This window comes from Ilyonectria robusta (assembly GCF_021365365.1).
Source record: "Ilyonectria robusta strain PMI_751 chromosome Unknown BGZ61scaffold_14, whole genome shotgun sequence".
NCBI lineage: Eukaryota > Fungi > Ascomycota > Sordariomycetes > Hypocreales > Nectriaceae > Ilyonectria > Ilyonectria robusta.
The window spans coordinates 542,244-567,186 of NW_025764448.1; the positions used below are offsets into that span (position 1 = coordinate 542,244).

General features: G+C 53.1%; 13 protein-coding genes across 13 annotated transcripts; 4 read left to right on the forward strand and 9 right to left on the reverse strand.

Annotated features, from left to right (window-relative positions):
• Nucleotides 1-176: 176 nt before the first annotated feature.
• BGZ61DRAFT_393719 (amino acid/polyamine transporter I) lies at nt 177-2,434 on the reverse strand. Its single transcript, XM_046242879.1, has 3 exons — nt 1,926-2,434; nt 770-1,874; nt 177-720 (listed from the first exon to the last, which is right to left on the reverse strand). Exons 1-3 carry the CDS (start codon nt 2,011-2,013, stop codon nt 333-335), a joined length of 1,581 nt encoding a protein of 526 aa, XP_046102333.1. The 5' UTR covers nt 2,014-2,434; the 3' UTR covers nt 177-332.
• Nucleotides 2,435-3,898: 1,464 nt separating this feature from the next.
• On the forward strand, nt 3,899-5,429 carry BGZ61DRAFT_589846 (uncharacterized protein). The gene is made up of 2 exons (XM_046256599.1): nt 3,899-4,211; nt 4,318-5,429. The coding sequence occupies exons 1-2, from the start codon at nt 4,187-4,189 to the stop codon at nt 5,085-5,087; spliced, it is 795 nt and encodes a 264-aa protein (XP_046102334.1). The 5' UTR covers nt 3,899-4,186; the 3' UTR covers nt 5,088-5,429.
• A 225-nt stretch (nt 5,430-5,654) lies between these two features.
• Nucleotides 5,655-6,837, reverse strand: BGZ61DRAFT_534319 (iron permease FTR1/Fip1/EfeU; the record flags this gene model as incomplete). The annotated part of the gene is made up of 4 exons (XM_046254134.1): nt 5,655-5,882; nt 5,936-6,134; nt 6,189-6,631; nt 6,682-6,837. The coding sequence occupies 4 exons, from the start codon at nt 6,835-6,837 to the stop codon at nt 5,655-5,657; spliced, it is 1,026 nt and encodes a 341-aa protein (XP_046102335.1).
• Nucleotides 6,838-7,524: 687 nt separating this feature from the next.
• Nucleotides 7,525-10,203, forward strand: BGZ61DRAFT_393725 (Cupredoxin). The gene is made up of 6 exons (XM_046242880.1): nt 7,525-8,039; nt 8,147-8,326; nt 8,393-8,887; nt 8,941-9,508; nt 9,557-9,782; nt 9,833-10,203. The coding sequence occupies exons 1-6, from the start codon at nt 7,881-7,883 to the stop codon at nt 10,056-10,058; spliced, it is 1,854 nt and encodes a 617-aa protein (XP_046102336.1). The 5' UTR covers nt 7,525-7,880; the 3' UTR covers nt 10,059-10,203.
• Nucleotides 10,204-10,211: 8 nt separating this feature from the next.
• BGZ61DRAFT_454978 (LITAF-like zinc ribbon domain-containing protein) lies at nt 10,212-11,573 on the reverse strand. Its single transcript, XM_046246310.1, has 3 exons — nt 11,168-11,573; nt 10,762-11,109; nt 10,212-10,712 (listed from the first exon to the last, which is right to left on the reverse strand). The coding sequence occupies exons 1-3, from the start codon at nt 11,344-11,346 to the stop codon at nt 10,484-10,486; spliced, it is 756 nt and encodes a 251-aa protein (XP_046102337.1). The 5' UTR covers nt 11,347-11,573; the 3' UTR covers nt 10,212-10,483.
• Nucleotides 11,574-12,058: 485 nt separating this feature from the next.
• BGZ61DRAFT_55820 (uncharacterized protein) lies at nt 12,059-13,127 on the reverse strand. Its single transcript, XM_046255711.1, has 3 exons — nt 12,671-13,127; nt 12,429-12,620; nt 12,059-12,383 (listed from the first exon to the last, which is right to left on the reverse strand). The coding sequence occupies exons 1-3, from the start codon at nt 12,797-12,799 to the stop codon at nt 12,324-12,326; spliced, it is 381 nt and encodes a 126-aa protein (XP_046102338.1). The 5' UTR covers nt 12,800-13,127; the 3' UTR covers nt 12,059-12,323.
• BGZ61DRAFT_534323 (glycosyl hydrolase family 71-domain-containing protein) lies at nt 12,827-13,315 on the reverse strand (the record flags this gene model as incomplete). Its single annotated transcript, XM_046254135.1, has 1 exon — nt 12,827-13,315. One exon carries the CDS (start codon nt 13,313-13,315, stop codon nt 12,827-12,829), a length of 489 nt encoding a protein of 162 aa, XP_046102339.1.
• A 774-nt stretch (nt 13,316-14,089) lies between these two features.
• Nucleotides 14,090-15,087, forward strand: BGZ61DRAFT_454981 (uncharacterized protein). The gene has a single exon (XM_046246311.1). It carries the CDS (start codon nt 14,225-14,227, stop codon nt 14,990-14,992), a length of 768 nt encoding a protein of 255 aa, XP_046102340.1. The 5' UTR covers nt 14,090-14,224; the 3' UTR covers nt 14,993-15,087.
• Nucleotides 15,088-15,129: 42 nt separating this feature from the next.
• On the reverse strand, nt 15,130-18,002 carry BGZ61DRAFT_589853 (heterokaryon incompatibility protein-domain-containing protein). Its single transcript, XM_046256600.1, has 3 exons — nt 17,852-18,002; nt 16,053-17,790; nt 15,130-16,002 (listed from the first exon to the last, which is right to left on the reverse strand). Exons 1-3 carry the CDS (start codon nt 17,903-17,905, stop codon nt 15,608-15,610), a joined length of 2,187 nt encoding a protein of 728 aa, XP_046102341.1. The 5' UTR covers nt 17,906-18,002; the 3' UTR covers nt 15,130-15,607.
• A 482-nt stretch (nt 18,003-18,484) lies between these two features.
• Nucleotides 18,485-20,232, reverse strand: BGZ61DRAFT_356653 (amino acid/polyamine transporter I; the record flags this gene model as incomplete). The annotated part of the gene is made up of 4 exons (XM_046240804.1): nt 18,485-18,860; nt 18,914-18,993; nt 19,040-19,998; nt 20,046-20,232. The coding sequence occupies 4 exons, from the start codon at nt 20,230-20,232 to the stop codon at nt 18,485-18,487; spliced, it is 1,602 nt and encodes a 533-aa protein (XP_046102342.1).
• Nucleotides 20,233-22,333: 2,101 nt separating this feature from the next.
• On the forward strand, nt 22,334-23,005 carry BGZ61DRAFT_356160 (uncharacterized protein; the record flags this gene model as incomplete). Its single annotated transcript, XM_046240773.1, has 2 exons — nt 22,334-22,644; nt 22,708-23,005. 2 exons carry the CDS (start codon nt 22,334-22,336, stop codon nt 23,003-23,005), a joined length of 609 nt encoding a protein of 202 aa, XP_046102343.1.
• A 422-nt stretch (nt 23,006-23,427) lies between these two features.
• BGZ61DRAFT_55836 (uncharacterized protein) lies at nt 23,428-24,143 on the reverse strand. Its single transcript, XM_046255720.1, has one exon. It carries the CDS (start codon nt 23,943-23,945, stop codon nt 23,484-23,486), a length of 462 nt encoding a protein of 153 aa, XP_046102344.1. The 5' UTR covers nt 23,946-24,143; the 3' UTR covers nt 23,428-23,483.
• A 199-nt stretch (nt 24,144-24,342) lies between these two features.
• Nucleotides 24,343-24,807, reverse strand: BGZ61DRAFT_534327 (uncharacterized protein; the record flags this gene model as incomplete). Its single annotated transcript, XM_046254136.1, has 1 exon — nt 24,343-24,807. One exon carries the CDS (start codon nt 24,805-24,807, stop codon nt 24,343-24,345), a length of 465 nt encoding a protein of 154 aa, XP_046102345.1.
• Between the last annotated feature and the right edge of the window lie 136 nt (nt 24,808-24,943).

Genomic DNA, 24,943 nt, shown 5'->3' on the forward strand with positions numbered 1-24,943 from the left:
AACTGCTACTTAATTTTACCTACAACGTTGCTAGAGTTTGTAGGAGGTGGTTGAATTTCAAGCATAAGATGTTATAAAACAAATGGCTATTTTTTGTCACGGGACAGCTGCCTTTAGGGCTCTCGACTGAAATTTGGAGTTGGAAAAGGCAAGGAAAGTTGAGAAATGAATGTTTTCAGCGTCTCTCGCATTTTCATAGAGAGTTTCCACTTTCATTAATTCACGCTGAAGGATATAAGGGGTATATAAATGCTGATAGAGTTATCGTATTAAACCCAACAAAGATTTTAAAGTACTATTCATGCTAAAGCATGTACGAAAGAAGAGAAAGCCTAGGTCGAGCCCAGCGGCCTCTTGAAGAACACATTCGACTCCCAACCATCAATATCATCCACCACGGTCTCCCGAACCAGTTCGTAGTGGCCCAGTTTCGGTAAGATGACAGCCCAAGCCAACCAGTACAGACCGCCTGCGGCGATGACGGCGAAACCAACAACACAGTGAATCCAGTAGGGCAGGCTCTCGTAGACATTCTGGCCATCCTCGGGTGGTACAAAGGGAGCGACAACAAGGTAAATGTTGCTGAGCATGAAGAAAACGATGACCGGCAGAGAGGCGCTGATCGGGGGGTTCCATTTCCAGGCGGCGCGGTTCAAGTACAGGTGAACGAGGCCAGCGGCGACGAAGGTGTTGACGATAGCAAGGGGGTAAGAGATGAGACTACACTGGTTAGAATTATGTCGGCAGACACTGGGAGGAAAGAACTTACTTGAGAATGAAGTTGTAAGCATCTCCAGGAGGAGGGGCAAGGATGACAATGATACAGATGAGCCAGTGCTCAAACAGACCAGCGAGTGGGGCGTTGAAAGGTCGATTGCTGGCCCAGAAGCGGGAGAAGGGAAGGATACCCTCGCGACCAAGCTCCTGCACAAGGCGACCCTGAGAGAAGATGACACTGAGAACGTTGCCGAACGCGGACAAGGCGACAAAGACAGACAGAGCACGCTCAGCGGTGTTACCGAAGACGTTGCGGAAGAGAGATGCAGCGACGAGACGCTTGGAAGCAAGGATCTCCGCCTTGGGAACGGCGGCAAAATAGGCAATGTTGACGAGCATGTAGAGAATCGAGACGGAGATGATGGCAATGGGGGCGGCAATCTTGAGAGTGCGCGTGGGGTTCTTGGTCTCGCTGAGGGCATAGTTTGCGTTGCTGTAGCCGACGAAACTCCAGATGACATTATACAGAGCAGTGACGACGCCGTATGCGCTACCAGTCGTTCCTTCGAAAGCGTTGGTGAAGTTGTGGGGCTTCTCGTCGATCTTGAGGTGGCCACCAAGGGCAATGAATCCGCCGAGGATGATGATGACAATGATGGTGATCTTGATAATACCCAGGAAATTCTGAAGACGGATACCCCACTTAAGGGCTGTGCCGTGGATGATGAAGGCGACGGTGATGCAGGCAATACCGAGGCCGCGCTGATTCCAGCGGTCGACATTGACTTGGGCAGCGTGGAGGATATACTCACCAAAGACGACCGAGTTGCCAGAAGCCCAGCCTAGGAGAATCACGTAGCCAGCGTACAAGCCGGTGACGAGGAACTTGGGCTTGCGGTAGACGTACTCGAGGTAGTTCTTCTCGCCGCCGTTCTTGGGGATGCCGGTGCCGAACTCGAGATAGACAGCCGTGCCCGCGCCGGCAATGAGCGCGCCGGCGACCCACATGAAGAGCGAAAGACCCGTGCTGCCAGTGAGGGCGAGAATGGACGAGGGAGTCGCGAAGATGCCGGTGCCGATGATGCGGTTGAAGATGAGCATGGACGCGCTGAGCACACCGATCTTGCGCTTGGCTTCACTTGCAATCCTCAAGCGGCCTAGAATTAGGGTCAGTAACGTTGGGCTTTCTTTTCGGGCAGTCGACATACCAGACTCGGTATCGGATCCAGTGTTGGAGTTGCCATCGTGCTTGGTGGCCTCGTAGGCCACCGGCTCCTGGAGGCCTTCGTGGCTCATGGTGTAAGCTGATTGGCCAAATAGAGAGGTTATAGGCAGAATGAGAGACAGAGGAGGTCAGTGGAGAGTGAGTGTGGTCAACTCCAAAAGACGGGTCTCGATGACCTTATGAATACTCGCACAGCCGGTCCCAAGAAACGCAGCGGCCCCTCAGAGTGGTACCTCGGGGACCCCTGAAGCAGAGCCTCCTTGGCAGACTAGGACATCTAGAAACGAGCCAGAAGCCCTGCGGACGGCTCGGGCCCTGGTACCGAGAGCCATCGTGCCATTCTTGGGGCGGCTCGCGACAGCTTCGAGCGCAGAAGCGCCGAATAGGAACGCCAGCTGGGCGATGCCAGCGCGGGAAGCTGCGGCTTCCAGAGGCTTTGGCGGCCCCTTGGAGCTCTTCTTTGGTCACTGCTTCTTGCAGTGGGCAGCCAATGTGTCATGGTTTCTCTCTTGGGACGACCAGGCCGATGACGCGATCTGATGTGATCGCAACCGCCCCATCGACGTCGCCAATCAGGCGCGGCGCCGCTGCAAATTCTCTCCACCTTGGGACTGCATCTGACATGCGGCTCCCAGGATCAGGCTCGAACACGGCTTCTTGGACATGTTACCTTGCAATAAACATCGTTAGGGCCCGTCGCACCTTGTTCGACAAGTACAAATTTGCTAATGGTTTCCCTTCACCTTCCGCATCAGTGTGTCCGGCAGACGGTGAAGCTCCCCGGTTCCCGCCCTGGTGCGGCAGCTGGACATGGGGCCGGGACTCGGGGGCGTTCTCTGCAACAAGCGTATCCAGTCGCTTGGTTCGTGGGTGGCATTGCATCCCACGCTTCTCGTCTTTGCATCGCCGCATGGACACGAATGACAAAAGGACGTGGTGTGGTTGGGCGCCAAGACGGGGAGTACACGATGATGTGATCGCCGCTGAGGTCCAAATGCCGCAGGAGGCCTGGAGATAATTTTTCATGCAAGTCTGGACCACGGGGTGCCCGCTGCCTGGATGGTGGGTTCCCCGTGGTTCGTGACGGTGTCGCCGGGATCGACGTGGCCGGCATACCGCGAGTGTGGAATGTCCAGCCCCGGACTCCCGGACATTGGGACTTGAATTGCCTTGCCGAATAACGAAGATCTGTGCTTCCGTATGCCTAGTAAAATTCTTGCAGATATTCCGGTATCCTGCCAGCGGCATGTTGTCGCCACGCAGAATCATATCAGCCGGTGCGTCCAATGCGAACTCTAAGAAATGATGCCATCCACACAATTGCACACATCACGCCGTGGCAACCATCATCTCGCCTCGGTGCGCTACCACCACCGCTGGCAAGTGATCCTGCAAGATCACAAGTTCCAAACATTGACGTCTACTATTTTCTTGGCCGTTGGCGTTTATAGAAGCCATTGGTCCCTGTTCAGGCGAGACTAACGGCGACTGGTGATGGTGGGTATTGCGTGCTCGCCCAGGCTCTCCAAAATGTCGTTTATTTTAACACGCGACGAATTCTGCACAGCCGGCAACCCATTCAGGAAGGAGACATGTCGGCTAGTTTAATGATGCCTAGCATGATGCATCTTTCGTCCTCGGTGTGGTGTTGAATTCGACATGTGAATAGCGGCGTCTCAAAAGTCCCATAGGATCCCGACTCTTTCTATTGATACCACGGGGGTGAGCTTCGGGTATGTAACAATTCAAGAATTTTTAAATCATCCTCTAGGGATTCTTCAGATTTACGTAAGATCACGACATGTCTTTTCTTGCTGTAGACTTCATGTAAGTCGGGTGTGAACAAAGGCTATGCTTGAAGGTGGAGCACGGAGAGTAACTGGACAGAGTTGGGCCGTTTGGCTGAATGACGATACTTCCACAACGATTTTAAAAATTTCACTCTTCTGTCAACTTCTATTACAGCCTTCTACGTCCATATCGCAACTTGGTCGTCAACATGGTTATCAACCTCATCTCGGACGAACATCCCAATGTGGCCGGTGGCTGGTGGCAAGTGTGGCTACAGCCTGATGTGGCGGTGCCGTGGTGCAATTAAGGAACCTACGCGTTGCACGGCCAACAAGAGCGCGTTTCGCCATCATCACCATCGCACAGTGACGCAATTCCACTCGACAGGGCTGTCTCGTATGCCCATTGCCCTCGCTCAAACGGAACCTGATCGCTTCTGTGAAACCCTCCGCCATGCTTCCGCCACGCCCTCCCGCAGGTATAGCTCCCCCAGCTCCCCTAGCTCGCATGACAACTCTCCGCGAGGCTACGACGGGCAATCGCATCTCGAGACGACGTCCGCTGACCCAATGTGCCGCCTCTAGACCCCTACGACGTGCCGGCGTCACCTCAGCGGAGCAACCGGAAGGACGTTACGGATTCTCCCATGACCCGGCGCAGCCTGTCCGCCGCTCCGGCACGCGACAACAAGCGCGACAGCGACGCAACCGTGACGGCTGCTTCCAGCGCCTCCGAGAAGAAGGAGTTGCAGAACGGATCCGCCAATGCTAAGAAGACCGATACACCTGATAAGCAAACCCCCAAGAAGAAGGCCGAAGAAGCCAAGCCCGCCGACGAGGCTCCTGCCGAGAGCAGCACCTCCAAGGCCACCCCATCCAAGGCCGAACCGGGCACCGAGCTCGAGATTGAGAAATTCGACTCTCACCGCATCGACGAGGCGAACGCGACCGTAGATATCTCGGTGGTATGGGCAAACGGCGAGACGTCGTGGGAGTCGGAATGGAGCCTCCAGAACCAGGTGCCCACGCTCGTCTTCAAGTACTGGGACAGCCTCGACGGACGCGAGGCTGCCACGGGCTTGGACATCTACCACGTCTTCCGCATCCTCAAGCGCGCCACGCCCCCCAAGGCCAAGAAGAACCGCTACATGTACCAGGTGCAGTGGGTTGGCTACCGCCGCACCGAAGCAACGTGGGAGCACGAGGACAAGATCAGGGAGATTGCGCCCGATGAGCTCATCAAGTTTGAGGCCAAGAACGGTGCCTCTTCGGATGCTCCGCCGCAGAAGCGTGTTATCGGCCGTGGCCCGGGTCGCCCCAGGAAGAAGCCCAAGACGTCTCAGAACTCGGACTAAGCGTCGACTGGGAGTTGGTATGGGTTCTGAGCAGTTGACGACGCCTGCTACGGACTCTGGCATGATGAGATGAGTTGAGATGAGGTCGGCCATGGTTGTACGCGACGGGATGATACATGTGGGCTGTGGTCTTTGTGTCTCAAGTGGGTGGCTGATGGTCAGCATCACTTGGGACGTTCCACAGCACAGAGGATAGGGGAGTGACGGAAGTTGTGGTACATCCTTCGGGTTGAACCATTGCCCCTTTTAATCACGATTGTAACACGGGTTGCGTTGGTTACACTGGAGAATGTAGATGATTGAAGCATAGGCGCGCGGTACTAGGCATGAATTTGTTCGTTTTTTTTTTTTTTGCTTAATATATCTCTTTCCAACTATCTCTCTTTGATGATATTCGGGTCTGTACAGACCAACCCATTTTATCAAGTTGCATGCTATTCATTATGTTTGGCCTTGAGGCCGAACGAGGACGATGGGTCGTTCCTTAGACTCGTGATGTTAACATCGGTTTACGGTCCTACCAAGCATCGCCAGGATGGTGAGTCGTTCTCTGAATAGTCGCTGCGTCTAGTCGTCCCGGATGAGGTCCTGCTCGTCATCCTCCAAGGCCTTGCCCTTCGTGAGAGGCCAGCGGCCGTGATCCTCGCGGAACCGCATGGCGCTGAACTGGGCAATGACGATGAGCCAGTAGATGTTGTAGGCAAGGACGGAACCGTAGGTAGCTGAGTTGTTCCAGCCAACGACGGCGTTAAGGATGGCCCAGGGACCTCCACCGTTCAGCTGAGGGTTACAGCACTACAGGATGTTAGTATTGGAGGAGTATTGACGGGAGGTAGGTATAAACTCACGTTAACGTGCCAGATGCTTCGGTCGATGTCATAGGAACCAGGGCCGTCGCCGAGCTCAGCAGCATCGCCGCCGACAACCTTGTTCCACTGCTGCTGCTCAATGAGCCAGATGGCTCGGGAAAAGAGACCGGCAGCGACCATGTACAGGAGGCAGGTAGATGCAACAAGGAAGGGCTGAAGCCGGGCCATAGATCCACCTCTATGATGTAGGTTAGTCACTGAGCCGTGAATCTTGCAGCCATGAGACACTTACTTGTACAGGCCATAACCAACGAGGGCACCGAAAAACAAGCCAAAGACGACAGGGAGCGGGACGGCAGAGACGGGTGCTGAAAAGGACACGCCGGCGACGAAGACGATGCCCTCGATACCCTCACGGAGGACGGTGATGAAGGGCAGCACAAACATGGCGTACTTCTCAAACATGTTGACGAACCAGGCCCGCTTTCCGCTGGCTTGGACGGGCGACTCGATGGCCTTGGCCAGCTTGGCCTGCCACTTTTCCTGCATGTTGCCAATGCGCAGCAGGGCGCCGCCCATGATGGTGATGATGACGGATGAGATGATGGAGAAGACGGCCTCATAGTAGTATTCATGATCCGCCCAGGCGTCTGTGCCGAGCAGGTAGAAGATGCCGATGATTACACCGGAGCCGATGAGGCAAAGGGAGAATCCGACGGCGGTGCCCAACCAGACCTGGTCTTGTTAGCTGCCAAACATGCATCGCGACGAACATCCAGACGTACCTGCGTGCGCAGCGCCCGGTAGAGCTTGGGATCGCGCTGCGAGCCATCGAGCGTCTGCTTGAGAAAGGCCAGCAGCACGGAGACGATGATGGCCGTCTCGAGCGTCTCGCGGAAGACGACGACGAAGACGGGGACGGAAAACAGCTCGAGTCCCATGGTGAGCGGGTGGTTGAGGCGGAAGCGTGCGAGTGCGATGGACCTCAGAGCCTCGGGTGCGAGGCGACGTCAGAATAGAGGACGACGCGATGATGCAGAACCAGACCAGATCAGATCAGACCGGACCAGACAAGACAAGACCCAGACAAAAGCCACCATCGAATTAATCCAGGGTTCAGGATCAGATAATGTGTCATGGATACACCACCGGCCGGTCGCCGAATAGCTCCGAACCTGTGTGAGGCTGGCATGGAACCGCAAATCTCCCCCCGCGAGACCGCGCACTGTGCCGGCTTCCAGGGGCCACGGGCGCTGCGACGTAGCAATTTACAGCACCACAGCTCCCCCCGCGCGGCAGAATTTGCGCGGGCGTGTTAGCCGTGTTGGGCCAGGCTATCCACTGCAATCCCACTGTATTCCCACTTGGGGCGGCGGAGCTTGCGCGCGGGCGCCGAATCATGCGCGGGTCCAGCTCGGCGCGTGGGCTGATCGCGTGGGAGAGCTTTAGCGGGCTGTGGGAGGTGAGTGGGTGTGAAACGGAAAATGAGGGAAAATTAAGTCGATGATGTAAATAACCCCTCATCAGCGAGTGTCCTGCGAACGGGTGGGTATGGTATGGAGCAAGCCCTATCTCTACTGTATCTGTGAATGCCATCGAGTTCATCTACCGCTTTAGAGTCCCCCGTGCGCGAACCGAACGCCTGAAAGATCTTGTCTGGCCCTGATCTGATCTTGTAACTGTCTGCCTGATCCAGGATCAGCACAACACACATGCTTAATACAATCCCTGCTCCGAAACCGGCATTATCAATCTGATAAGATTTGTCACCCGAAACCACGGTACCCTACCATACAGTACGCCATACAGTACGCCCGACGTAGCGCGGTAAACTCGGAGCTGTGCGAGATCCATCCCCAACCCCATGACCAAATCTCGTCTCTCGAGCGCCGCAACACGCCGTCGACGAGTATCCAGCAGCCAGAGGCTCCCTTCCATCATTGTGTAAGGTATTGCAGCTCGTCGTGAGCACTGCTGGGAAACCATGGGCCGACTTGCGCAAATACTGCCGGCCTTGAGCCTCTTGTGCCCTGCGCTCGCCGCCACAGTCTCCTACGACTTCAATATCGAATGGGTCCGGGCGAACCCAGATGGCGCCTTTGAGCGTCCGACCATTGGTATCAACGGCAAATGGCCCATTGAGGTATGAGGCCGCATACTCGAATACTCCAACAGCATGATCTCCATTGATTCCAACAAATCACTGCCCGCCAGCGTGTTCCATGCCATCACGACTGACACCCTCTACAGACCATCGAGGCCAATGTCGGCGACACCATCCTCATCAACGCTCACAACAGACTCGGCAACCAGACCACCTCGCTGCACTTTCACGGCCTATTCATGAACGGCACAAACCACATGGACGGCCCCTCCATGGTGACCCAGTGTCCCATCCAGCCTGGAGACTCATTCCTGTACAACTTTACGGCATGTTGCTCCCGATGCGCCTCATTCGAGTGTCGTGTTTGAGACCTCATGTTAACTGTCTCCCAGATCACTCAGCCGGGCACCTACTGGTACCACTCACACTCCGAGGGCCAGTACCCCGACGGTCTTCGAGGACCTCTCGTTATCCATGACCCGGAGTCTCCTTTTGCCGGAAAGTATGACGAGGAAATTGTCATGACCCTCTCAGACTGGTACCACGATGAGATGCGCGTCCTGATCCCCCAGTTCCTGCGCAAGGGAAACCCCACCGGCGCCGAGCCAGTGCCCCAGGCCGCCCTCATGAACGACACCCAGAACCTCAAGGTACCCGTTGAGCAGGAGAAGACGTACCTCGTCCGCTTGATCAACATCGGTGGCTTCGCCGGCCAGTACTTCTGGATCGAGGGCCACAACATGACCATCGTCGAGGTCGACGGTGTCTACACCAAGCCCACCGCGGCCGACATGATTTACCTGTCCGCGGCCCAGCGATGCAGCTTCCTCCTCACCACCAAGGGCAGCGACGCGGCCAACTTCCCCATCGTTGCCAGCATGGATACTGTAAGCTTGACTAACGCGCCATCAATTACACTCATGCTAACGCGACTGTCTAGACCCTTTTCGACGTCATGCCCGATGATCTTGACTGGAACGTGACTGGCTGGCTGGTTTACGACGAGGCAAAAGATTTGCCCAAGCCCGCCCTCGTCGACGAGTTTGCACCTTTTGACGATGTCAACCTCGTCCCCTACGATGAGATGGAGATTCTACCCGAGCCCAATCGTATTATTGAGCTCGATGTCGTCATGGACAACCTCCACGACGGTGCCAACTACGCCTTCTTCAACAACATCACCTACAAGGCACCCAAGGTCCCCGCCCTCTACACAGCCCTAACCAGCGGCGACAAGGCCGCCAACCCGCACATCTACGGATCGTACACCAACAGCTTCGTGCTGGAGAAGGGCGACGTTGTGCAGATCGTCCTCAACAACCTCGACTCCGGGCGTCATCCCTTCCATCTTCACGGACATGACTTCCAGGCAATCTACCGCAGCGCCGAGGAGGATGGAACGTGGCCCGGATCTGGTGTTGAGTATCCCCAGGTACCCATGAGGCGAGACACCATTGTCGTGTACCCCAACGGATTCGTCGTGCTCCGGTTCAAGGCGGATAACCCAGGTATGTGACGTTCGCCGACAGTTCGAGTCCAATGCTAACAGGCTGTAGGCGTCTGGCTGTTCCACTGCCACATTGAGTGGCACGTCACCTCTGGTCTTATTGCCACCTTTATTGAGGATCCGTTGACGCTCCAGGCCACAATCGAGCTCCCCAAGAACCACTTGGATGTTTGTTTGTCTGGAGACGTGCCTTCCAAGGGTAACGCCGCGGGCAACTCCGATGACTTCCTTGACCTTTCAGGCGAGAACGCGCCCCCTCCCCCCCTACCGGCAGGGTATGTATCTGCGATCCCCAGTTCCCGACTTGACGGCTAACATGCAATAGCTTCACTTTCCAAGGCATTGTCGCCATTCTCTTCAGCTCCATGATGGGCATCATCGGAATCTGGGTGGTTGGCTCGTACGGAATGCGAACGGGTAGCAAGCAGCGGAAGAGCGCCGAAAGAGAGCCTCTCCTGGCTGCCCCGGATGCTGCCGCAGGCCATACCGAGGCCAATGGCCACGGGGAGTTGGCAAACGGTACAGACGATGGCGCCTTGTCCCGTCGATGACCTACCCGCTGGGTTAGAGTTACTGGGAGGATTTAGGATAGCATTCATTAATGATTAGAGCCCTAGTGGCAGTTGCAGCGGCAATAGAATTTGTACATGATATCAATGTCATAGATTGTTAGAGAATATTGTTTCTATCTCTGAACAACAAGTCGTGGTGTGTCGCTCTTTTGAGCATGTCTCAATCTCTTTTTACTACCCGCTTGCTGGGTAGCCATGGAGTGATGCTGGCCTCATTATACCTGTTGCGTAGCTGTGCAGTGGCTTAGATTAGAAAGCCTATGCCAATAATTATAGCGCTCTGTGCTTCAAATTGAAGATAAATTTACACGCAAGAACATCTTGCCACCCGCTATCCCTCCTATGTACCCCATTACCCCATTACCATCGCCGCCGCTATTCTCGCCCGTATCTTTCGCGCGACGTTAAACCTGCTGGTCGTTCACAGGCTGGGGCTCCGCGGGCTGGAATCTCGACTGCTGCCGCAAGTGCTCGGGTGTACCTAATGCCTTCATGCCCTTTTGACCGAAATTCCGAGTAGCGACCTTGCGACCGCAGTTCTCGCAGTAGTGGCTGACGTGGCTCGACCAGTGCAGCATGTAGGGCGCGACGACGCCGCAGAAGGTGACGAAGAAGAGGACGACGGCGACGGTGCTGCACGGGGGTTAGCAAAGGACAAGGAGAGGGCGTGGAGTGGCCGTACTGGGTCAGCCATGACGGGTCTTTCTTGATGCGGGTCATGGCTCGTCGCTCGCAGAACGGACAGTCGACGGCGTCGCTCTGGTCGCCGAGCAGATGGAGAGGCGTGACGGTTCCTGATTGCGGCATCATGTTCATGTTCTGTCCCGAGCTGTAGGCGCCGTTGAGCTGCGGCCTGGGAGGCTCCGTCTGCGTCTGCCCTTGACTGCCATTCTGGTGGCTGCTGAACGCCGGCGGCGGCGTCATGGGGTTCGACATGAGGGACGGTTCGACCGGTGTCACGGCCTTTTCCGGCAGCGTGTTGTCGGGCTGGGGCACGACCTCGGGGAGGTTCTCGTCGTCGATGGGTCTCCTATCAAGTGCGATTAGCAGCGTGTCGCGCTCCGCCTCAGCCCCGCGAGGCCACCCACTGGACTTCCAGCCCTTCAGCGGCAACCGGTGGCTGGTAGGCAATCTTCTCGTCCGAGCTGGCGGCGTTGGCAGGCGCCGTTGCTGGCGTCGACGTGTACGACGGCGGGGAGACAGCGACGGCGGCCGAGGCGGGCTGTGCTGGGGTCTGCGACTGCGACGGCGGCGATGGGGCCGACATGATCCTTTGGTGTTGAACAACGGACGGTGTAAGCAGCTTCTTGTTGGTGGGCAATTCGACAGGACAGCAAACGGCTGGAACTAATTGCAATCCGCAGAGAGACAAAACGAACGTGATTCTGGCGCTTTTGCAGAGCTGACCTGCGACAGCCCTAGGGAAATTGGAAGCGAGTCCAGATACAACCCCGGAAATGTCCAGGAGCGTCAGCCAGCGTAGCAGGACTAGGGACCCATGTTCCCATGGCGCGTCTCGACCACAGAGAGAGAAGCATTGGATCAATCATAACGCCCGCCCAGGCTCAGCTCCGCCATGGTTCCAGCCGCAAGGGCGCCGCATTCCCTGCACCAACGGACTGCTCCACCTTTGTAGGGCCAGAATGCTCCGAATCGAGACGTCGTCCACGACGCTGGAGCACAGGTTGAAGCCAGGACGGCGTCCTGATGTCATTTAGATGGCCATTTAGACGAGGAGAGGCGCGATCGGCAGCGTCTCGATCCGCTTGTTAGGCGCCGGATTCCTGTTTTCGCTTTGCCCGTCTTCTGTTAAGTAGTGCCAGGCCTGGCCCCCAAATGAGCATCGATCCACTGGAATCCTCCAGCTTGCCGTTGCCAGGTTTAGCCACGCTAGGCTTCATACCGATCACAATAGGAACGGGGGGGCTTTTTAAGGTATAGATTTGGCCATTCAGTTCTATGTATGACCATCTATGTACGTACGAAATATCCATCCTCAAACGTCAAAAAACACACATTAAAGCAGTCTATCGGGCTGCATTTCTACCATCCTTCTGCCGTTTTTGCCGGGGTCGACTCTTTGGGCACCGCACATATAAGCGCTAGCCAAGGATCACCATGAAGCCACCACTGCCACAACTCCACCTCACTGGCCACCTCGCCATTCGGGATATTTTCGCTAAACTCATTTGGCTTCAGTGCTCAACAGGTTCAAGTTACCACAAGGAACCAATCTAAAGTGTCTCAATTCAACAGGGCAACTACTTGGAAATTATAGTTGCACACAGAGCTCGAGTCGGCGACCTAGACTCGTTAGTATCTGCCGGAACCACGCACTGGAAGACTTACCGGGATAGGTCCCGATCCTTTAACAACCACAGCATCTCCGTTGTGAACCTCGACCATCACTGTGCCGGTTGTCATATCCGCGAATGCAAATTTATTGAATCCCTCGACGAGATTATTCGTTCCCGAAACGGTTGAACCGCTCGAAACAGAAACAGTGAGGCCGGTCTGCCCCTCTGCGACAAGAATGATACCCTATAACAAGTCAGCATCCATCTAAGTCGAGCCAAAGCCGCATTTCGTACTGTTACCACGTTGTCGGCATTTTCGATGCCTGCAGGCTTGCCCATGGTGTCCGAGGAACAATCCGCAGTTGTCAATAGTGTGTGATGCCAAAAGGCACCTTGAGCCGTCGCACCGTTGGTCGGAACCATGTTCTTCGTAGTTGTGTCGCCTCGCCTCTACGCCTGAATAAACGATGGAAGAATCTCCCAATAGCCCGTGTGGTTGTATCCGTCGGTATATGCCGGGATCGCATCTCCACCAGTTGCCTCAGACCAAATGTTCCCCATGTAGTGACTCTCTCCAGCGTCGTTCCAGGTCTGTAGTTCGATCATGTCTGGTTGAAGTTCCAACACCTGTCCAAGACGGAACTGGAGATTATCCTCTCCTCTGCGGTACCAGTTGTGCGTGACATCCATGTGCTTGAACTGTAGTGGCGAGACACCCACCATGAACAGCTTGCCGGAGCTCTGAGCAGCTGATTGGAATGTTTTGTCATCACCAGTGGGCGACGGACCCACGAAACGCCGAAATCCATTCTGCTTCTTTGCTAGAAGCCTGGGGCACTCAACCATGATATTGAAACAGTCGTCTCTTTCCCATACCTGAGCGGGATCGGGGCTGCCATCACCGATTCCTCCTCTGCGCCTGTGAGGTACCTCCTCCATCACTTCCCCTCGAAGGATACCGATTAAACGCGGGATGGCTTTGTCTAGTTTCTCGGTGGCCACAAGCTTGGTCTACAGCAGAGGTAGCATTTACGACAGTCCCTGTCTTCGTCATGCCGTCATCCCGATCCGATCCGATCAATCCGTTACTGTTAGTCTGATGCGTGTAAGAGGCTTGCTTGTACGTAGATAGCTTGTTGGGCTGTTTGCGGTCATTTTGCTTTTCTTCCTTCCAAAGCGAGGTCATAAGGAACACACGTCTTCTTGCCGATCATGAGATACGGAAAACCCTTCAACAGGGTGCCTGAGGCCAAAGAGGCCGTCATCGGCATCATTTCGGCATGAACTTTCTTGTTCTTGACTTTATAGTAGAATTTGGGTTCAAGCCAGGCTGTTAGGCAACTACCTGCTTTAGGCAGCTGCCATGCCTCGACTTCCCTGGCCGAGGAACTGTTTATCAAGGCTATCTTGATGCTGTAAAAACCGGAGTATTGCTGAGCCAAGAGCGAGAGCTCAAATGCGCCCTTTATTGGCCTTCTGATAAACCTCAGTCCAAAGATGAAGAAGTCATGGGCTACTTTCCTGCGTCAGTTCCGCGAAGAGCGTGCCAAACCATATTGTTGTAAATGGATTAAACCTTTCAACGGATTCGGATTGTAAAGTAAGTTTCCTTTATTCCGTTGAGTGATAATAAAGTTGGAGGTTTATGTAAGCTAGCGGCAGAGTTTGGCGAGTCTGCCTGGACTCTACTTTACAAATGCTTCCCGCACCTTGATTGGTTCGACCGAAGCTTAAAAACGACCATTTCCCGGCGCTCATCTCACTGATAATTCTCTGACATTCTTCTTCCCGACCATTCTCCAACTCTCATCTTAAAAGCCATTCTACAACGCTTATCCCGGAACAATCATGAGGCCAGTCACCTGCTCCAGCCTAGACTCGCGGGTGGAGAAAAAGAGCATCCTGATGCTGGACGCTACTCTCCTCTATCTCAACTACATTGAAGGTGTAGTTCCAGCCAGCATCTCTTCCAAGCAAGGCAACAAGCAGCTACCGCTTGAGATATGGCGCAACATCCTTGACCTCGCAGCCCGGGACAATAATTCCCACCAATACTTCCTTGTTCAACCCCAATCTCTCGAGCAGAGCAAGGCCGAATTTACTACGCTCATATGCGCCGCGATTCCAAAGTGGAAACGATGTGGCTCGCTGACAGAAGTCAACCTTGTCTATGAATACGAATACTACCTCGCGAGGCCACACGGCTGCCTACAAGATGGAGGCGAGCGCCCCTTCATCCTCCCCGGTGATGAGGCAACTCCCACCGTATTCAGAATCCCGACAGTGGCTCTAGACAAGAAGATACTCTTCGAAAAACTCACCGTCCCGGACGTCATTGCTTGGCCGGAGCGGGGCCAGTGTTACCTCTGCGATGGGGGGCGAATTTTCTGCGCTGGTTGCAGAGACGGCATAGAGGTTGCTGAAGAGTGGACTTCTGCATCACGGCTCGGGGACTGCTCGATAAGGATGCTGTGCCCGCTCTGCATGGGCCCCGAATTCGCTGGGGACAGTATATCGATGCAACAGGCACTGGAGTGGAACTCTGATACAGAGGGAATGGATAAAGAGTACGACGCGTGGGCCCATAGGCGATTCACAGAGCTGGGATACATGTAGTACGATTAGGTGTAGAGAGGTGCGCGAGGTGAAGGCTTTCGAGCGGTAGGAAGCTCGGCTCTAGAAACAGGAAATAGATGCTAGTTTGCTCTTGTGTTCGTCTCCGAGTTTACCTATTCTACGTTCCCAAACTTGCGGTAAAATTTTCTCGATTTATTTAGCGTCTAATTCCTAATTAAGAGAGCTCAGGGATGGCTCAGGGACGAAGGCAGTTGTGATGCAGTGATGCATATTCCCACTTGCTCGTAACCATGTCGATTCGTATCAGAGCCATTGGCTCAACAATAAACAAGTACTGAAGATATATCACTGATAGGCCTTCTAAGATAATTTTCAGAATATGTCTCCATGCAGAGTTGGATGCTTCACAAGCCTTCATTTTCATCCCGGTTCTCAAGACTACCGGGCGAGAATTAGAGACGGCGCACTTATTGAAAGTTGAGCGAATGTATCCTTGTCACTTCGATTGCCACAAAGCACGATACATACGCGTGACGCCATCTCAATCTGATGCTTCAACGGATTTTAGGTTTGATATTCCCAAGCCACCTGAAGAGATGTATTTGAATTTTCCAGTGCCGACATAAACCAAGCCCATCGGCCAGAGTCGCACGCTCAATACAGCCGGAATTTCTCGAGCTGGACCCCTCTCGCCTTCAAGGCATCAATGGATTCCCTGGGGTCCTCAGTCTGCACATCGCCATGCTCATCTTTCAAGGTTCCGTCTCCGGCCTGTGTCCAGCCAGCTGGCAGATCTCCATATCGCAAATCAGGCGAGAGTTCCTTGGTCTCGGGGTTGTACCAGATCCACCTTTCTTTCCCCGTGGAATGATCAACCCTGATTTTCCATGGAGATGGCAGTGGGCCTAGGATGGCTTGAGACTCCATCAAACCACTGACATAGGCAGGCCCGATGACTTGATAGGCTGCGTCGGTGCTCTTGTCGGAGTCTATGATTGCTCGCAGGATAATCGGATGAGGGCAGCCGAGCAGAACTGCTACGATATCGTCTTAAGTCCTATTAGTGTGCGTGGCAAGACTCGATGCTTGTGTGACTTACCGGAGGCCATTCCAACTGGTCCCATTCCCGCCAGGCCGTCCTGGGTGCAGAAAAAGGTGCAGTTCTTCTCATCCCGGACCATATCTTGCAGGAGATGCCCACGAACCAAGTCATCGTCATTGACTTGAGCTTCGCGATTTACTAGGGCCCGATACTCCTGGTCGTACTCGCGAGCCGAGACACCGATGTTTCTGCGTTCCCAGACCCAGCCGTAGCGAAGCGCGGTGAAGAACTCTATCCCGGTGGATGTTCCCGGGCTAGTTTCCCAAAGATGATGCCAGGCCTTGATGATGTCCCAGATTTCCAAAGTCGACGATTGTGCCGTGTCCTTGAGCCAGTGAGATTCGCTGATGGCACCCACACGGGCAGCTGCAACACCGACGACCCCGAGAACTCCAGGAGCGACAAGGCTCGCCTTAGCCTTGGTCCCTCCAGCGGCTCGCGCTTGTTGCGGCGTGACGGTAACGCCAACCTGCCAGTCCGGAACCCAACTTGGCCCGTCCCAAGTCTCGGTTCTCAGCTTGCCATCGCAGAACTTGAGCAGTATGAGGTTGCTGTTAACCTCAAGAAAAGACAGGAAAGCATCCTGGAAGACCTGGGCCGCGCTCGCGTCGTAGTCGGGGACAATCTTGTCCGCAAGCCTCTTGGGAATGAGACCTAGCAGGGCGTACACACGATCTCGCGGATCCGTGCATCCTGACTGACTTGTCGACCTCATTATATAAGACAGGCTGTCCCAGTCCCGAATGCTCGTTCCTGCAAAGGTGTGTGGCAACCACATGACGGGTGACGGATAGAGTCCCTTCCTCATGCTGGCGTCGGGAAGCACAGTCTCGCGCAGCAGCCGGAGAGCACGGCGTGCCAGATACCACGAGATGGTCTTGTTGCCACACTGCAAAATGGCGCCGTCTGAGATGCTGGAGCGTGCCAGCATGATCTCTTGCCAGATCCATAGCCGCTGCCACCAGGCGTGGTCCCAGAAGAGACGGCTCAGGGCGTTCCACTTCTCAGGGGTACAGGGGTAACGCTGAGCCCACTCCGGATGGTCTGCTCCAGGGGCCCGGTAGCTGCCGCTGGCGGTGATCTCGATTTGCCTCCCCATATTCTCCAGCTCATCGAGCGCCTCGTCGCTGGTGGCAGTGGCAGGGCCAAGCCAGGTAACGACCCGCGGCGCGAGGGCGTAGATGCTACCCATGCGAGCTACGTGGCGACCGCGCTCGATCTTGTCGTACTGGTTGATGCAGACGGCATCAATCCACAGCGTGCGTGGCGCATCAGCATGTCGGAGATGACGCAGGGCCTTGACGAGGTTAGGTTGCGCGGGCATGACAAACGGCGGCGTCTTGGACTCGATGAAGATGGTTTCTTCAGGGTAGCGCTCTCCCCAGCAATAAGACAGTGCCTCGTACGGAGGTAGGCTGGGATCGAGCGGTACTTGTGCGGAGAAGCGAGCTGGGTCGAAGGAGTACGTGGGGTCCGGATGAGTCCATGATGACTCGGAACCATCCTCCTTCCAGAACAAGAGTCTTCCCTCGAGTGTGTGTTCGGCTTTCCACCCGGCTGGAAGGGTCTCCCTCAACGACTCTAAGCTCTCCGAACCTACAGCCAGTGGGATCAAATCCTGTTCCGGGATTGGAAGATGGACATGGCGGAATGAGAGCCGGATCGGATCGTCAAATGAGCCAGGGAATATAGTTGCCAAACGGATTTCTCCCTTCTCTAGATCAAGAGACTCATACTAATAAATATTCATCAGTGAATAGTTCCACGGGAAATCCTGGTGAGTGGAGTACTAATACCTCGACAGTCATCGTCCCACCCTTAGGACTAGTGGTTGAAGGAATGGCCGCCATAGTGAGAATCTGATATGACTCTGTTAGAGGGTTAAGGAAGCATGAGAATTGAGAAGGATGCGATTGCTCTCTCTCGCCCACGGAGGCTTGCTGTTATGTGAGGATGGGAAATGTCGCAGACGAAGAGAAGGGTCTTGGGATGTAAGCAGCTACCCCCCCACCCCCTTGTCCCCTGCACGCCTGCGCCACAAGAGCATCGCCACTGACGGCCAAGAGAATATGGCACAGTGGAGACAAACTGAAAGTGTATGAATGCAAGTTCTAGGCGGCCTCATCTGGACTTTGTCATCCACATTCTTGGTCTTCAAGGCGAAAATGAGCCCCGCAGGCAAATGATCCTGGTATAACTCCACTAAAGTGCCTAAATCGCTTCCTTCAAAGCATCGACAAAATTGCTGAGCTGCCGCAAGTCTAACCAAATGTACGTAACGCGGAGTTTCGGCTGCCTCCTAGATCCCGGTGATGACATTGTGTAGCCTCAGTAGATCATGAGAGATATAACTGCAAATACATGTACGCGATGTCAATATCTCATGTAAGATGCAAATTGTTTCGATCGGGATTGATCCACCTAGCCACCTAATCCGCCTTGACAGAAACCTTGCGATATCTTACGACTTCCGTGCCATTCTCATCAAAAGTCCGCTCAGCCACAACCTTGTATCCACCAATTTGAGGAAGAACCTTGGTCCAAAGGGCCCAGTAAACTCCTCCCAGTATCAAAACACCCACTCCTACAACAGGGAATACGTAGTAAGGATAGCCGTCAGCATTCCAACTACCCTCGGGCGGGATAAAGGGAACAAACGCGAGGAAGATGTTAGATAGAAGGTAGAGGATAGAGATGGGAAGGTAAGTGTGCCATGGTGAACTCCAATTCTCCGATTTCGTCCATTGGAGATAGATAAGGCCAGCGGTGACGAAGCCGTTGATCCAGGCACCAGGGTACGTATATCTAGAGGACAATTGTTAGTCGTTGTTAAGCACAAGGACATCAGATTGACATACAAGTTAACAATGAAATTGTACGCAGGGCCTGCAGGTGGCGCAACAAGGACAATTACCGTCACGATCCAATGAATAAAGAGCTGAATCAAGTTAGTGGAAGTAAAAAACGATAGGTATCAAACATACCGATGCCGCTGGAGCATTAAAAGGTCGGTTCGATGCCCAGAAACGACTGAATGGCAGCATCCCTTCCTTGGCCAACTCTTGGTTCAAGCGGGCGTGTGCAAAAGAGACTGCGAGGACGTTTCCTAGATTGCTCAGCGCAACAAACGCCGGCAAGCTGCGAGCTGCGGCACTTTGCCCGAAGATGTTGCGAAAGAATAGACCAGCCACAATGACCTCGGACTTGGCAAGGTCTGACTTGGGAATTGCGGCAAAATAGGCGACATTGGCGAGCACGTAGAGGATCGTGACGCCGCCGATGGCAAGGGGCGCTGCAATTGACAGGGTCTTCCGGGGATGCTTGAGCTCACTCAGAACATAGTTGGCATTCTCCCAACCCTTGTAGCTGTAAATGATGTTCAGAAGGGCGTTTGAGTATGCATACGCTCCTCCGCCTCCGTAGCCATCTCCATTCTCGATTTTGAAGGCGCCGTCAAAGTTGTGTGGGTTCGGCACGCGTCGGTGACCTGCAAGCGCCGCAAACCCGGAAAACACGATGAACAAGAGGATGACGACCTTGAAGGTTCCAAGCACATTGAACAGTCTGATTCCCCATTTCGGCAAGGTGCTGTGCAGGACAACGGAGAATGTCACGCAGGCGATGGCGATGCCGCGGGCCTCCCAGCCATCCGGGATCTCTCGCCCAGATGCGAAGAGCACGTATCTGCCAAAGGCAAGCGAGTTTCCGGAAGAAAAGCCGAGAAGGATCATCTGTGAAGCGAGAACACATGTTGCCAAGTAGCGGGGTCGACGATACACGCGTTCGAGATAATTTTTTTCGCCACCAGAAAGAGGAATGGCAAGGCCAAATTCCATAAACACACTGAGACCAAAGAAGGTGAGTAGGCCTCCAATAACCCACAGCATGAGGCTGATTCCAACCGAACCAGTGGCTGCAAAAATGCTGGACGGGGTTGAGAAGACTGACCGATTGTTAGTCGTGAAAGCATCAAATATCAATCTAACTTACTTCCAGTCCCTATCATCTTGTTCAAAATCAAGAAAACGGAGCCAGTAATTCCAATCTTTCGGTCTTCGGTGTAAGAATACCTCTGAGCCTCGATGGTGCTTTCGTTGTCGGTGTGATGTTCCTCTTCGCTGCTGCCGACCTTGTGCCCAAGGTCGGCAATTTGCGTATCCTTGGTGTCAGCTGCCATTTTGGCGACTGAAACGATAGAATTGCAATGGATGTAAACTAATAATGAACAGACCTCCCGCGACGTTTAAATAATCTGGCCGGCTACGGGCTTACCTCGCGCCATCGTATTCCTAATTGACGTCTAATGCGACGTACAGTGAGACAGGTCAGCATGATCAAGTTCTAGACAAAGCCAAGCCAACCATAAGGGCAGGTGTCTACAACATCTGCATCTTCGCAAGGATGTTCGGATGCGGTGGCATGCGCATGCCGGGCGATGTAACCGAGAATGTAACGTCAAGCCTTTCTCTGTCCATCCAAGGACGACTAGGATGCCCATGCGCTGACACTCGGCCTTCCTATTTCTTGGATTCAATCACTGAAGCCTGCAGAATGATTCTTGGCAAAGGACGTTTGCAGCAATAAGGTGTGGCGAGGGGATGTCGACATCGAGCCCTGGCGTCGCGAAATGGCTTGGTACGGCGATCACGCCCCAACTGTTTCTCAAAAGGGAAGGTGACTAGAACCTGCACCTGAGCTTAGACGTAGCCTAATTACTGGGTCGTATACGATCTCTTCGTCTTGTCGAATAAGCTTATAAGCTTACTAGGACCAGGGTAGGACAAACAAGGATCGGCGGCTATGGGAAACTATTTTGGCCTTTCTCTAGCCCTTCGTTCCGTGAGCAGAGAGTGAGCGAGTTTCAGGCACGGGAAATGGCCGATTTTCAGGTCACTGCATCGGTGTTGGGGCTAGAAATCTCAAAAGAGCGTCTCCGCGGTTACCAGTAGAGAGGACTGGGACGTTCATCTCATATCTCAACCACCAAAGTGACGTACGCCTCGGCCTCACTTTAGCATGTTGATAATTGGACCCCAAATTAATTTATGATTCACTATGTATTACTTGTCTAGAGCGACAAGGGGTAGTTCGGATGATGTGGGAAAGGGCCGCACGAGACCAGCACGGGACCACCTTTTTCCAGCCTCCGGAGCACACATGATTGTTGATCCGACGGTCACCGATATAGTAATCACCATCAATCACTATAATGTTTTAAACTTAGGTAGTACCTGTCGCTAGGACAAAAGCTCCCTACCTATCAATCCAATTCGGCTACGTTAACTACCATTTGACCTATCACCAGACCCGTGTTCGACATTGATCACAGCCGACGTCCTGATCACACTCCTGTGAAGTACCGAACACCCCCTTTCTTATCATATACCCCTCGGATAGAGGCGGGTCGTCAAGGGGGGAGGAATTTATCGACGATATTAGCAGAAAGACTTTCAAGCCCCAGTTCGAGAAGCTACTGCGTTGCAAGGAGGTGGTGTAGTGAACAGCCAGCTATGGAACTGGCTAGAAGCCGGACTCGGGTAACTTGGGTCAATATGGGCGGTGGGGACCTTGGGGGGTTAGATTTGGTCGTGTGATTTGTGGCTCTTGGTTTATGAAGGTTAGAATGGGGCGGAAAAGTTAGACAGGATTCCGGCAGATAGAAAAAAAGCAGCTTGGGACTAGCATACTTAGGGAGCTACTGACTCCCATCGAGCTACGTGTTTGTAGTTGCTTGGGTTTCTATTGAGAGAGCGCTCGTGCGGCCGTACTTGGTCATACAATCAGAATCATAAATTTTGCATCCGATCCAAGCCACTGATGCAATATGTACATTAGATTACGGTTAGTTATTGATACAATATCTAAGGTAAGGGTTGAGGTAAAGCTTTTATTTTTATTTCTAGTTTATTAAAAATAATACGTTATTATAAAATATTAGGAGACACTATTTTTTATACTTTGTCAAGTTGTTTACGGTGCAAGTATTGGGTGCAAACTTTCTGTCTCTCACTGTAGGTCATCCCACGTTTTCCATGTCGGAACAGCCCGAACCAGCTAGGAGGGTTCAAAATCCATTAAGGTACGCTTAATGACTCCATGAGTCACATAGCAACAAAAAGGTTAAAGATGTTTTTCCAATGAGTATATCTAGCCGCAATCCAAACTGCCGCCTGTTCCTTTCCTTCTTCCCATACCACACAGCTCGCTTGTCAATCCCTGCCTTACGTCTACTCATTGCCAACAACACAAGCACTCGCTATCGCTATCATAATCTAATCATGGAGAGCTCAGCAGCGCAGCCACCCGTGGCGAATTCAACAGGCAAGGTGCGGATTTTGCTACAGACAATTACGCACCTTGTACCTGGCAGTGATCGTCCAGAAAAACTCGCGTTCATTCAGAACACAGTCTGCCAACATCATTGGAAACGGGATTACGATTTTGCCCAAGAACGTTGGTATCCATATCGTGACTACTTCGGCTTGAAGAACCGTAAATGCTTTTTTCTGATTGATCATCATGGTCACGATCACACTATTCAAGAGGAGAAGGTACCAGTATTATGGTATAAATGGACAGGAGAGTCTCTGTAGGTCGAATCCTTTTAATTATATCTGATCTTACCCCTGGCTCAAGCTAACAAAATTTTCAGCGTCCGTATCTACGAGGACCTCCCTTCTAGGATACAGAAAGAACTCAAGAAATGGCCATTTACGTGGGAGGGAAGGAAGTTCCACCGGGTGCCTAAAGGACCAGATGGGAAATATGATCCAATGGACTATCGAGAAATCATCAAGTCAAAGCTCTACCTTGGTACCCCTATTCTTAAGGAGAATATCGATTTTTTAAGGGAGTATCCAGAACATGCACGGTGGCTCAGGGCTCACCTGTATCACGAATTGTGGGTTAAAATTGAGCCGTTTTGTGATCTCCCTGGTGAAGGGGAGTAAAAAGAGAAAAAAGATTTGTCACCGTTTGGGTTGTTCTAAATAGAGTTGAATGGAAAGCAATGAACATCAATCTTTGAGAATCAATTGGACCATACCTGGCATTGCTGCATGGTGACTTTTTTATAGAAGAGACCCCAATACCGACGAACCTGTTGATGTATGTGCGTCGCCAAGAGCTGCGGCATGAATGGCAGCTGGGAGCCTGAAAATGGCACCTCGACCCCCAATACATGGAGTAACTGTGTAAAGTATCTTGCTGAAGACTTCCATCGTCCCCGCTTAATCGATTCAGCTCCATCGGGCTGCTCCGGACATACCAGTTTCTCGTCCCTCCCGTTGCATATGTGTCATGTCCCCCGCGGCTAGTTACCCCTTAGTTCTTACCACTTATACCTAAGAAGTGCAAGACATTGAGCTGCTTTCAAGAGATCCTCGCGATCTCCACACGCAGCGAAGACAAATCGATCTGGTCTTAGAATCACAAAAGGCTTGTACCCAGAATCTCTATTGATTCTCTTGGCATCGTAGAATAGCGGTTCTTGGTCGTCCATTGCTGTTGGCTGCATCCGACGCGAATTCCTCCGCAGTGGCCAAGCGGTACACACTGTCTTGTCCCATCGTATCCGCTCCCTGTGGTGGTTTTGTGTCGCTGACAAAAAAAGGTTGCTTCTTCTCCCTTCACTGCCCCTCTAGATGCTTCGTCAAGGAGAGAAAGGACGTCTCGAGTTGCCTGGATGGTCTTCGGCGAGTCCAAAAACGTGACGACTTGAAGGAGGCCTTTCTTCTCGCTCAAAAGGATCACATCATCCGTGAATTCCACCTTGTTGCTCGTACTAGCAGAGTTGAGTCTCATGCAGTAGGCTTGAAGAAAGTTCCCGCCTCCTCCTAGCTCCGGCAGAAATGCCATTCCCTTCCCAGTTTGCCACTCATACTTCACCATCCCTTCTCTACGATTCCTCTGCTCTAACCAGCGCTTCCAGGTGGGTATTGGCTGAAGTCCCTAGAGATACTAGTTGCGCATCACAATTCTGATGGGGTTCGACTTGGTCAAATACGTGCCATTCTCAATGGTTGAACTAAGAGACTTGTCCAGCTGCTGTTTTCGCTCCGTATACCACCCCTCCTCGAATAGTGATCGGTAATCGGTAGTTTTGCTGGTCCAAGGAGATTGTCGACTGGCAATAACAAGTCTGCAAGCCAACGAGATCGCATCTCTAAAGCCAGACGTGATTCCCTGGCCTCCCAAAGTTGGGAATAATACAGAAAGTAGAGGTATATGATTTCCTAGCGGTATCGGCTCAGAACACCGAGTTCTGAAAATGACCGGCTATCAACACCTAATCACTCTTCTTGGCAGCCCCGTCGAGTTCAATACCAACTCCTGCTAGGAAAGCAATACGTGCCAGTGCGTGTCCCCAAAGAAAGCCAAGGTTTCCCCAGTCGTCGCCACTCCAGGCTCGAGGATCCCAGAAAATTGCACTGCCAAGAGCTCTCCAGTTCGCACTCAGATGCAATGTATCGCAGAGTAAGACGCCCATCAGGATAGCTCTCCACATCCGAATGTCGTTTGTGATGCGCAATATGACGGCCAGATTGAATACGGTGAGGATATAGAATGCGGCAACCTGGTCGTAAACAACTTGATTGTTCGGCGTGTATCTCGCATTCGGAGCAATTTTGATGAGAAATTCCGAAGGGGTGAAGTGCAGCATTATGGACCCAGCGAAGGCTAGGAAAGGCTCGACGTAGAGAAACAGTACGCGGTAGACGACCGGGATATTGAGGCGTGGTTGGGTCGCCATGATTGAGCGGCCGTCTGATGAGGCAGGTAGATCGGTTGATAGATTGAGAACGAACCCTTTGCGCGCCTTCAAGGACGTGTAAAGAAAAAATAGATTGACTTCTTGGGTAAGGAGTTATTGTCACCTATATAAGCAT

Coding starts and splice junctions, on each gene's coding strand:
- BGZ61DRAFT_393719 (XM_046242879.1), bottom strand. CDS start 2,013: ATGAGCCACGAAGGCCTCCAGGAGCCGGTGGCCTACGAGGCCACCAAG. Junction 1,875..1,925: donor TGGATCCGATACCGAGTCTG/GTATGTCGACTG, acceptor CCCTAATTCTAG/GCCGCTTGAGGATTGCAAGT. Junction 721..769: donor GCTTACAACTTCATTCTCAA/GTAAGTTCTTTC, acceptor TAACCAGTGTAG/TCTCATCTCTTACCCCCTTG.
- BGZ61DRAFT_55836 (XM_046255720.1), bottom strand. CDS start 23,945: ATGGTGAAGTATGAGTGGCAAACTGGGAAGGGAATGGCATTTCTGCCG.
- BGZ61DRAFT_589853 (XM_046256600.1), bottom strand. CDS start 17,905: ATGGCGGCCATTCCTTCAACCACTAGTCCTAAGGGTGGGACGATGACT. Junction 17,791..17,851: donor GTGGGACGATGACTGTCGAG/GTATTAGTACTC, acceptor AATATTTATTAG/TATGAGTCTCTTGATCTAGA. Junction 16,003..16,052: donor ACCAGTTGGAATGGCCTCCG/GTAAGTCACACA, acceptor ATAGGACTTAAG/ACGATATCGTAGCAGTTCTG.
- BGZ61DRAFT_454981 (XM_046246311.1), top strand. CDS start 14,225: ATGAGGCCAGTCACCTGCTCCAGCCTAGACTCGCGGGTGGAGAAAAAG.
- BGZ61DRAFT_454978 (XM_046246310.1), bottom strand. CDS start 11,346: ATGTCGGCCCCATCGCCGCCGTCGCAGTCGCAGACCCCAGCACAGCCC. Junction 11,110..11,167: donor GCTGAAGGGCTGGAAGTCCA/GTGGGTGGCCTC, acceptor CGCACTTGATAG/GAGACCCATCGACGACGAGA. Junction 10,713..10,761: donor GACCCGTCATGGCTGACCCA/GTACGGCCACTC, acceptor ACCCCCGTGCAG/CACCGTCGCCGTCGTCCTCT.
- BGZ61DRAFT_589846 (XM_046256599.1), top strand. CDS start 4,187: ATGCTTCCGCCACGCCCTCCCGCAG. Junction 4,212..4,317: donor TCCGCCACGCCCTCCCGCAG/GTATAGCTCCCC, acceptor TGCCGCCTCTAG/ACCCCTACGACGTGCCGGCG.
- BGZ61DRAFT_393725 (XM_046242880.1), top strand. CDS start 7,881: ATGGGCCGACTTGCGCAAATACTGCCGGCCTTGAGCCTCTTGTGCCCT. Junction 8,327..8,392: donor CATTCCTGTACAACTTTACG/GCATGTTGCTCC, acceptor ACTGTCTCCCAG/ATCACTCAGCCGGGCACCTA. Junction 9,509..9,556: donor GTTCAAGGCGGATAACCCAG/GTATGTGACGTT, acceptor AACAGGCTGTAG/GCGTCTGGCTGTTCCACTGC.
- BGZ61DRAFT_55820 (XM_046255711.1), bottom strand. CDS start 12,799: ATGGTTCCGACCAACGGTGCGACGGCTCAAGGTGCCTTTTGGCATCAC. Junction 12,621..12,670: donor ATGCCGACAACGTGGTAACA/GTACGAAATGCG, acceptor GACTTGTTATAG/GGTATCATTCTTGTCGCAGA. Junction 12,384..12,428: donor AAGGATCGGGACCTATCCCG/GTAAGTCTTCCA, acceptor TAACGAGTCTAG/GTCGCCGACTCGAGCTCTGT.